This window comes from Cololabis saira, chromosome 2 (genome assembly GCF_033807715.1).
Source record: "Cololabis saira isolate AMF1-May2022 chromosome 2, fColSai1.1, whole genome shotgun sequence".
NCBI classification, from domain to species: domain Eukaryota; kingdom Metazoa; phylum Chordata; class Actinopteri; order Beloniformes; family Belonidae; genus Cololabis; species Cololabis saira.
In genome coordinates, this window is record NC_084588.1 from 55,713,282 (window position 1) to 55,728,619 (window position 15,338).

Here is a 15,338-nt window from a genome sequence, read left to right on the forward strand (position 1 = left end):
ACATTTTTCCTAATGAAGCATTTTACACAAATGTACAAGATCCTGCCTTTATCCTGCTGTAGTATCTATACACGAGTCCATGGACCCCCCTCTGGACCTGGACCCCCCACTGGACCTGGACCCCCCCTGGACCTGGACCCCCCTCTAAACCCCCCATGCAGGAACCTGAAGGTGCAGCAACTGAATCTCTCTGGACTCTCTGTGGTTAAAAACTAACAAACCACAAACAGAAACCAGGATTTGTGTCTCAAAGACGTAAAATAACATAAAAGTGTCCGTGGGGGCGCCAGGGGGGGGCCTCGGCCCCGTTGGCCCCGGCTGGGCCCCCCTGGCCCTGGGGGACCCCGAGGTCCCCCGGGTGGGGGCGGGGGTCCGTGTCCACGTTGCGGGACTGCATGTCCATGTCGATGGAGCGGCAGCTGTTGACGGCGTAGCGGAGCCGCTCGGCCCCGGGGGGGCCCCGGTAGCCCCGGTGGGGGGTCAGTAGTCCGTGTCCGAGCCTTCGGCCGTGTCCACGTTGCGGGACAGCATGTAGTTGTCCATGTCGATAGAGCGGCAGTTGTTGACGGCGTAGCGGAGCCGCTCGGCCATCACGGCCTGGCTGGAGTACGGGGGGAGACGCAGCTGGAAGAAGCAGGTCTGGGAGGTGGGCAGGCTGTCCAGGGGCTGCAAGGGGGGACAGAGAGACAGGTCTAGAGGTTAGGATCAGGTCTAGGGGGGACCCGGGTCCACCAGGATCCAGACCTGATGGTCCCATTTCCACCAGGACCCAGAACCAGCAGGTCTGGGAGGTGGGCAGGCTGTCCAGGGGCTGGGGGGGGAAGAGACAGGATCAGGTCTGGGTCTAGGACCAGGACCAGGACTCAGACCTGATGGTCCCGGGGGACCCGGGTCCAGCAGTCTTAGTCTAGTTTTAGTCGACTAAATATAAGAGTTTTAGTCTTAGTATAGTTTTAGTCGACTAAATATAAGAGTTTTAGTCTTAGTATAGTTTTAGTCGACTAAATATAAGTTTTAGTCTCAGTCTAGTTTTAGTCGACTAGATATAAAAGTTTTAGTCTTAGTATAGTTTTAGTCGACTAAATATAAGTTTTAGTCTCAGTCTAGTTTTAGTCAAATACATATAAGAGTTTTAGTCGACTAAATATAAGAGTTTTAGTCTTAATCTAGTTTTAGTCGACTAAATATAAGAGTTTTAGTCGACTAAATATAAGTTTTAGTCTTAGTCTAGTTTTAGTCGACTAAATATAAGAGTTTTAGTCTTATTCTAGTTTTAGTCGACTAAATATAAGAGTTTTAGTCTTAGTCTAGTTTTAGTCGACTAAATATAAGAGTTTTAGTCTTAATCTAGTTTTAGTCGACTAAATATAAGAGTTTTAGTCGACTAAATATAAGTTTTAGTCTTAGTCTAGTTTTAGTCGACTAAATATAAGAGTTTTAGTCTTAGTCTAGTTTTAGTCGACTAAATATAAGAGTTTTAGTCTTAGTCTAGTTTTAGTCGACTGAATATAAGAGTTTTAGTCTTAGTCTAGTTTTAGTCGACTAAATATAAGAGTTTTAGTCTTAGTCTAGTTTTAGTCGACTAAATATAAGAGTTTTAGTCTTAGTCTCTTTTTAGTCGACTAAATATAAGAGTTTTAGTCTTAGTCTAGTTTTAGTCGACTAAATATAAGAGTTTTAGTCTTAGTCTCTTTTTAGTCGACTAAATATAAGAGTTTTAGTCTTAGTCTAGTTTTAGTCGACTAAATATAAGTTTTAGTCTAGTTTTAGTCGACTAAATATAAGAGTTTTAGTCGACTAAATATAAGTTTTAGTCCTAGTCTAGTTTTAGTCAAATACATATAAGAGTTTTAGTCGACTAAATATAAGTTTTAGTCCTAGTCTAGTTTTAGTCAAATACATATAAGAGTTTTAGTCTTAGTCTAGTTTTAGTCCTAGTCTAGTTTTAGTCGACTAAATATAAGAGTTTTAGTCTTAGTCTAGTTTTAGTCGACTGAATATAAGAGTTTTAGTCTTAGTCTAGTTTTAGTCGACTAAATATAAGAGTTTTAGTCTTAGTCTCTTTTTAGTCGACTAAATATAAGAGTTTTAGTCTTAGTCTAGTTTTAGTCGACTAAATATAAGAGTTTTAGTCTTAGTCTCTTTTTAGTCGACTAAATATAAGAGTTTTAGTCTTAGTCTAGTTTTAGTCTTAGTCCATCCCTCCAGAAACCGGTCCAGACTCACCCGGTCCACCTTCATGATCTGGAACCTCTGCGAGATGTCGGCGGTGTTGGCCGGCAGGCGGGAGCGTCCGGAGACGAAGCGCATGAAGAGGACCCGCTCCTCGTTGGAGAACTGGTCCAGGGTCTGCCAGAACCAGGACACCAGGCTGTGCTGCTCGTCCACCTCGCGGTACCGGACCACCTTCTTCAGAACCTCCACGCAGATCTCCGGCATCCCGCACACGCTCTGTTCCAGCTGCCGCGCCGTTAGCAACGACAGCAGCGGCACCGGCACGATCCACGACATGCCCTCGCGCACCGCCGCCACCTGGTGGGGGAGAATAAAACTACATATAACTACATAAAAGTACGTATAACTAGGTATAACTACATAAAACTACGTATAACTAGGTATAACTACATATAACTACAATCCACCGCCACCTGGTGGAGGAGAATAAAACTACATATAACTACATAAAAGTACGTATAACTAGGTATAACTACATAAAACTACATATAACTACAATCCACCGCCACCTGGTGGAGGAGAATAAAACTACATATAACTACGTACAACTACACATAACTACGATCCACCGCCACCTGGTGGAGGAATAAAACTACGTATAACTACATACAACTACGTATAACTACGTATAACTACATATAACTACATATAACTACAATCCACCGCCACCTGGTGGAGGAGAATAAAACTACATATAACTACATAAAACTACGTATAACTAGGTATAACTACATAAAACTACATATAACTACATATAACTACAATCCACCGCCACCTGGTGGAGGAGAATAAAACTACATATAACTACATACAACTACGTATAACTAGGTATAACTACATAAAACTACATATAACTACATATAACTACAATCCACCGCCACCTGGTGGAGGAGAATAAAACTACATATAACTACATACAACTACGTATAACTAGGTATAACTACATAAAACTACATATAACTACATAAAACTACGTATAACTACGTATAACTACAATCCACCGCCACCTGGTGGAGGAGAATAAAACTACATAAAACTACATAAAACTACGTATAACTACGTACAACTACACATAACTACGATCCGCCGCCACCTGGTGGAGGAATAAAACTACATAAAACTACGTATAACTACGTATAACTAGGTATAACTACATAAAACTACATATAACTACAATCCACCGCCACCTGGTGGAGGAGAATAAAACTACATATAACTACGTATAAATACGTGTAACTACATAGTTCTACGTATAACTACCTAGAACTACCTATAAATACCTATAACTACCTAGACCTGTGTATAACTAGGACCGGGTTTCTGGACCTCGCCGGACTGACTGGAGACCAGAACCGGTGCAGGTGTCGGTTCTGGTCTCAGGAAGATCTGAACCCTCAGATCGTCTCCTGGTCTCCTAGCAACCGAACTACGTATAACTACGATTCACCGCCCCCTGGTGGAGGAGAATAAAACTACGTATAACTACATATAACTACGTATAACTACGTATAACTACATATAACTACAAATAACTACGTATAACTACGTATAACTACATATAACTACAAATAACTACGTATAACTACGTATAACTACGTATAACTACATATAACTACGTATAACTACGTATAACTACATATAACTAGAAATAACTACGTATAACTAGAAATAACTACGTATAACTACGTATAACTACATATAACTACGTATAACTACGTATAACTACGTATAACTACATATAACTACAAATAACTACAAATAACTACGATTCACCGCCCCCTGGTGGAGGAGAATAAAACTACGTATAACTACATATAACTACGTATAACTACATATAACTACGTATAATTACGTATAACTACATATAACTACATATAACTACGTATAACTACGTATAATTACGTATAACTACGTATAACTACGTATAACTACATATAACTACGTATAACTACAAATAACTACGTATAACTACGTATAACTACATATAACTACGTATAACTACAAATAACTACGTATAACTACAAATAACTACGTATAACTACGTATAACTACAAATAACTACAAATAACTACGATTCACCGCCCCCTGGTGGAGGAGAATAAAACTACGTATAACTACGTATAACTACATATAACTACGTATAACTACGTATAACTACATATAACTACAAATAACTACATATAACTACGTATAACTACATATAACTACGTATAACTACGTATAACTACAAATAACTACAAATAACTACGATTCACCGCCCCCTGGTGGAGGAGAATAAAACTACGTATAACTACGTATAACTACGTATAACTACGTATACCTACATATAACTACAAATAACTACGTATAACTACAAATAACTACGATTCACCGCCCCCTGGTGGAGGAGAATAAAACTACGTATAACTACGTATAACTACGTATAACTACGTATAACTACGTATAACTACATATAACTACATATAACTACAAATAACTACGTATAACTACGTATAACTACGTATAACTACATAAAACTACATGAAACTACGTATAACTACATAAAACTACGTATAACTACGTATAACTAGGTATAACTACATAAAACTACATATAACTACAATCCACCGCCACCTGGTGGACGAGAATAAAACTACATATAACTACGTATAAATACGTGTAACTACATAGTTCTACGTATAACTACCTAGAACTACCTATAAATACCTATAACTACCTAGACCTGTGTAAAACTAGGACCGGGTTTCTGGACCTCGCCGGACTGACTGGAGACCAGAACCGGTGCAGGTGTCGGTTCTGGTCTCAAGAAGATCTGAACCCTCAGATCGTCTCCTGGTCTCCTAGCAACCGAACTACGTATAACTACGATTCACCGCCCCCTGGTGGAGGAGAATAAAACTACGTATAACTACGTATAACTACATATAACTACGTATAACTACGTATAACTACAAATAACTACGTATAACTACGTATAACTACGTATAACTACAAATAACTACGTATAACTACGTATAACTACGTATAACTACATATAACTACAAATAACTACGTATAACTACGTATAACTACAAATAACTACGTATAACTACGTATAACTACGTATAACTACGTATAACTACAAATAACTACGTATAACTACATATAACTACGTATAACTACGTATAACTACGTATAACTACGTATAACTACGTATAACTACGTATAACTACGTATAACTACGTATAACTATGTATAACTACATATAACTACATATAACTACAAATAACTACGTATAACTACGTATAACTACGTATAACTACGTATAACTACGTATAACTATGTATAACTACATATAACTACATATAACTACAAATAACTACGTATAACTACGTATAACTACAAATAACTACGTATAACTACGTATAACTACAAATAACTACGTATAACTACGTATAACTACAAATAACTACGTATAACTACGTATAACTACATATAACTACGTATAACTACAAATAACTACGTATAACTACGTATAACTACGTATAACTACGTATAACTACAAATAACTACAAATAACTACGTATAACTACGTATAACTACATATAACTACAAATAACTACGTATAACGACGTATAACTTTGTATAACTACATATAACTACAATCCACCGCCACCTGGTGGAGGAGAATAAAACTACATATAACTACGTATAAATACGTGTAACTACATAGTTCTACGTATAACTACCTAGAACTACCTATAAATACCTATAACTACCTAGACCTGTGTATAACTAGGACCGGGTTTCTGGACCTCGCCGGACTGACTGGAGACCAGAACCGGTGCAGGTGTCGGTTCTGGTCTCAGGAAGATCTGAACCCTCAGATCGTCTCCTGGTCTCCTAGCAACCGAACAACTACGATTCACCGCCCCCTGGTGGAGGAGAATAAAACTATGTATAACTACATATAACTACGTATAACTACATATAACTACAAATAACTACGTATAACTACGTATAACTACAAATAACTACGTATAACTACGTATAACTACAAATAACTACGTATAACTACGTATAACTACATATAACTACATATAACTACGTATAACTACATATAACTACATATAACTACAAATAACTACGTATAACTACGTATAATTACGTATAACTACATATAACTACAAATAACTACGTATAACTACGTATAACTACATATAACTACAAATAACTACGTATAACTACGTATAACTACGTATAACTACAAATAACTACGTATAACTACGTATAACTACAAATAACTACGTATAACTACGTATAACTACGTATAACTACGTATAACTACGTATAACTACGTATAACTACGTATAACTACAAATAACTACGTATAACTACGTATAACTACATATAACTACGTATAACTACGTATAACTACGTATAACTACGTATAACTACATATAACTACAAATAACTACGTATAACTACGTATAACTACGTATAACTACGTATAACTACGTATAACTACATATAACTACGTATAACTACGTATAACTACATATAACTACATGTAACTACAAATAACTACGTATAACTACGTATAACTACAAATAACTACGTATAACTACAAATAACTACGTATAACTACGTATAACTACATATAACTACATATAACTACGTATAACTACATATAACTACAAATAACTACGTATAACTTGTATAACTACAAATAACTACAAATAACTACGTATAACTACGTATAACTACATATAACTACATATAACTACAAATAACTACGTATAACTACGTATAACTTTGTATAACTACATATAACTACAATCCACCGCCACCTGGTGGAGGAGAATAAAACTACATATAACTACGTATAAATACGTGTAACTACATAGTTCTACGTATAACTACCTAGAACTACCTATAAATACCTATAACTACCTAGACCTGTGTAAAACTAGGACCGGGTTTCTGGACCTCGCCGGACTGACTGGAGACCAGAACCGGTGCAGGTGTCGGTTCTGGTCTCAGGAAGATCTGAACCCTCAGATCGTCTCCTGGTCTCCTAGCAACCGAACAACTACGATTCACCGCCCCCTGGTGGAGGAGAATAAAACTACGTATAACTACGTATAACTACGTATAACTACGTATAACTACATATAACTACAAATAACTACGTATAACTACGTATAACTACAAATAACTACGTATAACTACGTATAACTACAAATAACTACGTATAACTACGTATAACTACGTATAACTACATATAACTACATATAACTACAAATAACTACGTATAACTACGTATAACTACGTATAACTACGTATAACTACAAATAACTACAAATAACTACGTATAACTACATATAACTACATATAACTACAAATAACTACGTATAACTACGTATAACTTTGTATAACTACATAAAACTACATATAACTACATAAAACTATGTATAACTACATAAAACTACATATAACTACAATCCACCGCCACCTGGTGGAGGAGAATAAAACTACATATAACTACGTATAAATACGTGTAACTACATAGTTCTACGTATAACTACCTAGAACTACCTATAAATACCTATAACTACCTAGACCTGTGTATAACTAGGACCGGGTTTCTGGACCTCGCCGGACTGACTGGAGACCAGAACCGGTGCAGGTGTCGGTTCTGGTCTCAGGAAGATCTGAACCCTCAGATCGTCTCCTGGTCTCCTAGCAACCGAACTACGTATAACTACGATTCACCGCCCCCTGGTGGAGGAGAATAAAACTACGTATAACTACATATAACTACGTATAACTACATATAACTACAAATAACTACGTATAACTACGTATAACTACGTATAACTACATATAACTACAAATAACTACGTATAACTACGTATAACTACGTATAACTACATATAACTACGTATAACTACGTATAACTACATATAACTAGAAATAACTACGTATAACTAGAAATAACTACGTATAACTACGTATAACTACGTATAACTACATATAACTACGTATAACTACATATAACTACGTATAACTACGTATAACTACATATAACTACATATAACTACGTATAACTACAAATAACTACGTATAACTACATATAACTACATATAACTACGTATAACTACATATAACTACGTATAACTACGTATAACTACGTATAACTACATATAACTACGTATAACTACATATAACTACAAATAACTACGTATAACTACATATAACTACGTATAACTACGTATAACGTACAATACAGCCACACATTCTAGCCGATAAATTAAGTAATTTTAAATTGCATAACAAAACCATTGCCTGGCTTTTAGACTATCTTTTAGCTCGTCCCCAGTATGTCAGGCTTGATAAAGCCTCAGACATCATTTTAACCAATACAGGAGCTCCACAGGGGACAGTTTTATCTACAGCTGATTACAGGCATAGTCAGCTTGTCTAATACAAAAGTTTTCAGACGACACTACACTTGTGGGTCTGCTTAACCATGGCAATGACGTGGCCTATAAAAAAGAGGCACACTCTTTTGCCAAATGGTGTGATACAAATTTTTTACAGCTGAATGTGGGTAAAACAAAAGAGCTAATTATCGATTTTAGAAAGAAAAAAGAGGAGGCTGTCCCAGTGACAATTAATAATCAGAGAATAGAAATTGTGGAGTCCTACAAATATCTTGGTGTCCATTTGGACAATAAGCTCAACTGGAAGGAAAATACGGGGTCCTTGTAAAGAAGGCTCAGTCCAGGCTTTTCTTTCTAAGGAAACTTAGATCCTTTGACATTAGCCCAAGGCTGCTAGGCATTTTCTACCAGGGCATTCTGGCTAGTGTCTTATTTTATGCTGTTCTGTGCTGGGGAGGCAGTATACCTATGACGACAAGAACAGGATTAATAAAATAATCAAGAGGGCTGGCTCAGTGATTGGTTTTAACCCAGATAAGCTTGAGGTAATAGTGGAGAAGAGAACAAGGACCAAGTTGAAAACAGTCCTCCTCTATGATAACCACCCACTCCACAATATATTTAAGGATCTTAAAAGCTCCTTCAGTGAGCGGTTAGTGATGCCTCGGTGTTCTACTGAACGACTCAGACGCTCCTTTGTTCCTGCAGCAGTCAGATATTTTAACCACAAATAGCGGCTGTCTATTGTTGTTGTTGTTGTTGTTGTTTTTTAATCTTCTGGAGGTGTATATTTTTCTTATATTTATTTATTTATCCTTGCCTATATTCATATCAATTTAAATCACTTGCTTTGAGCAGCCTACTCTGTTGTATGAAGTATCCAATCATGTTGATAAGCTTTGTGCAATGGTATGGAAATGTTTGTATTGTTTGTTAAGTGGATGTTTGTGTTTTTATTGCGTGGCAAAGCAGTTTCCCCTTGGGGATCAATAAAGTTTTCTAATCTAACTACATATAACTACGTATAACTACGTATAACTACGTATAACTACGTATAACTAAATATAACTATGTATAACTACGTATAACTGTATAACTACGTATAACTACGTATAACTACATATAACTACGTATAACTAAATATAACTACATATAACTACGTATAACTAAATATAACTACATATAACTACAGGAAGATCTGAACCCTCAGATCGTCTCCTGGTCTCCTAGCAACCGAACTGGTCTCCTGGTCTCCTAGCAACCGAACTGGTCTCCTGGTCTCCTAGCAACCGAACTGGTCTCCTGGTCTCCTAGCGACCGAACTGGTCTCCTGGTCTCCTAGCAACCGAACTGGTCTCCTGGTCTCCTAGCGACCGAACTGGTCTCCTGGTCTCCTAGCGACCAAACTGGTCTCCTGGTCTCCTAGTGACCGAACTGGTCTCCTGGTCTCCTAGCAACCGGACCGGTACCTGGCGGTCGATCTCGTGCAGCCGGTACTCGATGGCTCGCTCCACGTACTCCTTCCTGTTGGAGAAGGTCAGCGGGATGCTGTTGCCACCGGGGATGATGGGAACCATCTTCCCGTCGGTGCTCTGGCCCACGAACGAGTCCAGAGGAATCATCTGCAAAAAAACACCAGCAGTCACATCTGAGACCAGAGGAATCATCTGCAAACACAAACACCAGCAGTCACATCTCAGAGTCGGCTAGGCTAGGTCTTTATCCTACCTGGTGGACGTGTATCATATCGTGTCATAAAATATCATCAAGAGTTTTAGTCTTAGTCTAGTTTTAGTCGACTAAATATAAGAGTTTTATTCTAGTTTTAGTCGACTAAATATAAGAGTTTTAGTCTAGTTTTAATCGACTAAATATAAGAGTTTTAGTCTTAGTCTAGTTTTAGTCGACTAAATATAAGTTTTAGTCTTAGTCTAGTTTTAGTCGACTAAATATAAGAGTTTTAGTCTAGTTTTAGTCGACTAAATATAAGAGTTTTAGTCTTAGTCTAGTTTTAGTCGACTAAATATAAGTTTTAGTCTTAGTCTAGTTTTAGTCGACTAAATATAAGAGTTTTAGTCTTAGTCTAGTTTTAGTCGACTAAATATAAATTTTAGTCTTAGTCTAGTTTTAGTCAACTAAATATAAGAGTTTTAGTCTTAGTCTAGTTTTAGTCGACTAAATATAAGAGTTTTAGTCTTAGTCTAGTTTTAGTCGACTAAATATCACAAGAGTTTTAGTCTTAGTCTAGTTTTAGTCGACTAAATATAAGAGTTTTAGTCTTATTCTAGTTTTAGTCGACTAAATATAAGTTTTAGTCTTAGTCTAGTTTTAGTCGACTAAATATAAGAGTTTTAGTCTTAGTCTAGATTTAGTCGACTAAATATAAGAGTTTTAGTCTTAGTCTAGTTTTAGTCGACTAAATATAAGAGTTTTAGTCTTAGTCTAGTTTTAGTCGACTAAATATAAGAGTTTTAGTCTTATTCTAGTTTTAGTCGACTAAATATAAGAGTTTTAGTCTTAGTCTAGTTTTAGTCGACTAAATATAAGAGTTTTAGTCTTAGTCTAGTTTTAGTCTAGTCCTGGTGTAGGTTGTCCTACCTGGTGGACGTGGACGTGTGAAGGAAGAAAAAATAAGTTTTGTGTCCAGAAATGTCCGTCATTCTCAAAACAGTCATATCAGCTGCACCTGTTGTTTATTGTAACCGTGAGAGAGGCGCCAGGCCTTAGCGTGAGAACTGGCAGGCGGGGGTTGAACGGGCAACCCCTCCGCGAGAAAGGTATAAAGACGGGGGGCAGCCGGAAGTTCAGTAAGAGTCTGCTGCGGGTCTAGTGCACGACGCCGAGCTAGGGTTGATGGCTGCTCTGCCTGGACTGTTCCGGCTCTCCCAGTCCTCTGTGTTAAGGTGAGAGTTCAGGCCAAGCCCCTTGTGATTGTTTGTTGCTCTGTCATTTGCGGGGGATAACTTGACACAGAGTTATCCTAGCAAAGGGCAGTTGTGTGTGAGTCTTTTGTTTGCACTGCTTGCTAATAAATGTTTTCATTATAGCAAAAGCTAGTGTGTGTCTGATTCATTTTTGCACAGCCGACCGCTCTCGAACCAGAGATTTCTCCCAAAACAACGTGTCCTACCTCGTGGAAGTTGTCCTACCTGTCCTACCTGTCCTACTGTCCTACCTCGTGGAAGTTGTCCTCGGTGATGCCGCTGTCCTGGATGCTCCAGATGCTGCGGAGCGTCTGCACGTACAGCAGGTCCACCTCCTCCAGGTCCTCCAGGACCAGGGGGACGCAGCACAGCTGCTTCCACACTAGCGGCGCCAGGTGCAGGTCCAGGGGCTTCTTGGTGCGGACGGCCACGCCCATCAGGATCCCCAGGAACTTGAACTGCAGCAGGTGCTCGTCCAGGCAGGAGGACGGGTTGAACAGGAACCTGGGGACAGAGACGGGTCAGGGGGGGGACTAAGACCTGGTTCCTGTTACTGCAAACATCAACTACCCATGATCAGGCCCGGTTCTATGAGGGTGCATGAGCATTGCACCCTCAGTTTATGTGTTTGCTGCTCAGTTGAAAAGACGAAAAGAAAACTGACAAATGCGCGCGCCTGATTTATGGTTCCGAGTTAAATCGACGGCGTAGCCTACAGCGTAGGGAACGCGGCGACGCGCACCGTACGTTCACGTCCCTGCGTACCCTACGCCGTAAGCTCTGCGTTGGTGCAACGTGAAACCATTAATCAGCCAGTGTCCGTCACTCATCTGCCTCCAGCAGTTTCCTGCACCAGCAAGACGCTGCTCTCTGCTGCTCCAGTAACAAAGTAACGATGGATATTTGGAAGTGGTTCAAGCACAACCACGCAAACAAGTTTACAGGACTGTCTCAGAAAATTAGAATATTGTGATAAAGTTCTTTATTTTTCTGTAAGGCAATTAAAAAAAACAAAAATGTCATCCATTGTGGATTCATTACAAATCAACTGAAATATTTCAAGCCTTTTATTATTTTAATATTGCTGATTATGGTTTACAGTTTAAGATTAAGATTCCCAGAATATTCTAATTTTTTGAGATAGGATATTTGAGTTTTCTTAAGCTGTAAACCATGATCAGCAATATTAAAATAATAAAAGGCTTGCAATATTTCAGTTGATTTGTAATGAATCCAGAATGTATGACATTTTTGCATTAAAGAAAATAAAGGACTTTATCACAATATTCTAATTTTCTGAGACAGTCCTGTATATTTATGGTTATATTTATTTTTGTTATTTATTTTTCTATGTTTTATTTTCTGTTGCTAGATTGTCTGATGGGTGAGGTAGCCCAGACTAAATGTAGCATTTTCTTTGTTGTGCAGCAATATTGCTGAAATAAAGCATATGAAATACACTTAAATATTCTTGTTTTGCTATTATCATTCAGCTTGAAATTATGAGAAAATGCATAATTTAGTGTTGAATAACGTGCCAGGCATGTGCACCCCCTCTGATCTGAAATGCAGCCTAGTCATCATTTTCTAGAACCGACCCTGACCATGATCCTTCACTCCATCAACTAACTGTGGAATAATGATCTGATTGGTTGTTAACTGTGGTATAATGATCTGATTGGTTGTTAACTGTGGTATAATGATCTGATTGGTTGTTAACTGTGGTATAATGATCTGATTGGTTGTTAACTGTGCTATAATGATCTGATTGGTTGTTAACTGTGGTATAATGATCTGATTGGTTGTTAACTGTGGTATAATGATCTGATTGGTTGTTAACTGTGGTATAATGATCTGATTGGTTGTTAACTGTGGTATAATGATCTGATTGGTTGTTAACTGTGGTATAATGATCTGATTGGTTGTTAACTGTGCTATAATGATCTGATTGGTTGTTAACTGTGCTATAATGATCTGATTGGTTGTTAACTGTGGTATAATGATCTGATTGGTTGTTAACTGTGGTATAATGATCTGATTGGTTAACTGTGGTATAATGATCTGATTGGTTGTTAACTGTGGTATAATGATCTGATTGGTTGTTAACTGTGGTATAATGATCTGATTGGTTGTTAACTGTGGTATAATGATCTGATTGGTTGTTAACTGTGCTATAATGATCTGATTGGTTGTTAACTGTGGTATAATGATCTGATTGGTTGTTAACTGTGGTAAAATGATCTGATTGGTTGTTAAGGCGGTTCCTCCTCACCTGTCTCGGTTGTATCCGACCTCCGCCGTGGCGTTGGGGGACGGGATGAGCAGGTCCACGATTCCCGACTCCAGTTCCTGCAAAACACTCGTAGTGAGACGACGGAAAAACACTCACAATGAGACGACCAGTAAACCAGTAAACCAGTGAGACCAGTATCTGGCACATCTCGGTGATGGTGTCGCCCACCAGTAAACCAGTAAGACCAGTACCTGGCACATCTCGGTGATGGTGTCGTCCACCAGTAAACCAGTAAGACCAGTACCTGGCACATCTCGGTGATGGTGTCGCCCACCAGTAAACCAGTGAGACCAGTATCTGGCACATCTCGGTGATGGTGTCGCCCACCAGTAAACCAGTAAACCAGTAAAACCAGTACCTGGCACATCTCGGTGATGGTGTCGTCGAACACGCCCCCGGCGTCGTCCGCCCCCTCGCCCACCAGCTTCACCTTCCAGGCGCGGGACGGCAGCCGCAGGTCCGAGGCGTTCAGCTTCACCACCTGCCGGGCGATCTGCACGAAGATCGGCTTGCATTTCCTCCCGCTGAGATTAGAGGGGAAATTAAAGTTAACTCTTTATATTTATAACAAACACTTCCTCCCGCTGAGATTAGAGGAGATATTAAAGTTATCTCTTTAAATTTATAATAACAGACACTTCCTCCCGCTGAGATTAGAGGGGAAATTAAAGTTAACTCTTGCTGGTGTTATTATGGGATGGTAGTATTATTATGGGATGGTAGGGGTTATTATGGGATTGTAGTGTTATTATGGGATGGTAGTGTTATTATGGGATTGTAGTGTTATTATGGGATGGTAGTGTTATTGTGGGATGGTAGTGTTATTATGGAATGGTAGGTGTTATTATGGGATGATAGGTGTTATTATGGGATGGTGGTGTTATTATGGAATGGTAGTGTTATTATGGGATGGTAGGTGTTACTATGGGATGGTAGGTGTTATTGAGGGATGGTAGATGTTACTATGGGATGGTAGGTGTTATTATGGGACGGTAGTGTTATTATGTGATGGTAGGTGTTATTATGGGATAGTAGGCATTATTATGGGATGGTAGTGTTATTATGGGATGGTAGGTGTTATTATGGGATGGTAGGTATTATGGGATGGTATGTGTTATTATGGGATGGTAGGTGTTATGGTAGGTGTTATGGGATGGTAGTGTTATTATGGGATGGTAGGTGTTATTATGGGATGGTAGTTGTTATTATGGAATGGTAGGTGTTATTATGGGATGGTAGGGGTTATTATGGGATGGTAGGGGTTATTATGGGATTGTAGTGTTATTATGGGATTGTAGTGTTATTATGGGATGGTAGTGTTATTATGGAATGGTAGTGTTATTATGGGATGGTAGGTGTTATTATGGGATGGTAGGTGTTATTATGGGATGATAGGTGTTATTATGGGATGGTGGTGTTATTATGGAATGGTAGTATTATTATGGGATGGTAGGTGTTACT

General features: G+C 38.5%; 1 protein-coding gene across 1 annotated transcript in view; it reads right to left on the bottom strand.

The window, feature by feature from the left end:
* Positions 1 to 344: 344 nt before the first annotated feature.
* Positions 345 to 15,338, bottom strand: part of LOC133418579 (probable E3 ubiquitin-protein ligase HERC1) — a 142,982-nt gene continuing 127,988 nt past the window's right edge. The window contains 6 exon segments of the mRNA XM_061707349.1: positions 345 to 666; positions 2,227 to 2,532; positions 10,130 to 10,282; positions 11,836 to 12,088; positions 13,857 to 13,933; positions 14,236 to 14,401. Of these exon segments, the coding sequence (XP_061563333.1) occupies positions 481 to 666; positions 2,227 to 2,532; positions 10,130 to 10,282; positions 11,836 to 12,088; positions 13,857 to 13,933; positions 14,236 to 14,401 (1,141 nt within the window). The 3' untranslated portion in view covers positions 345 to 480.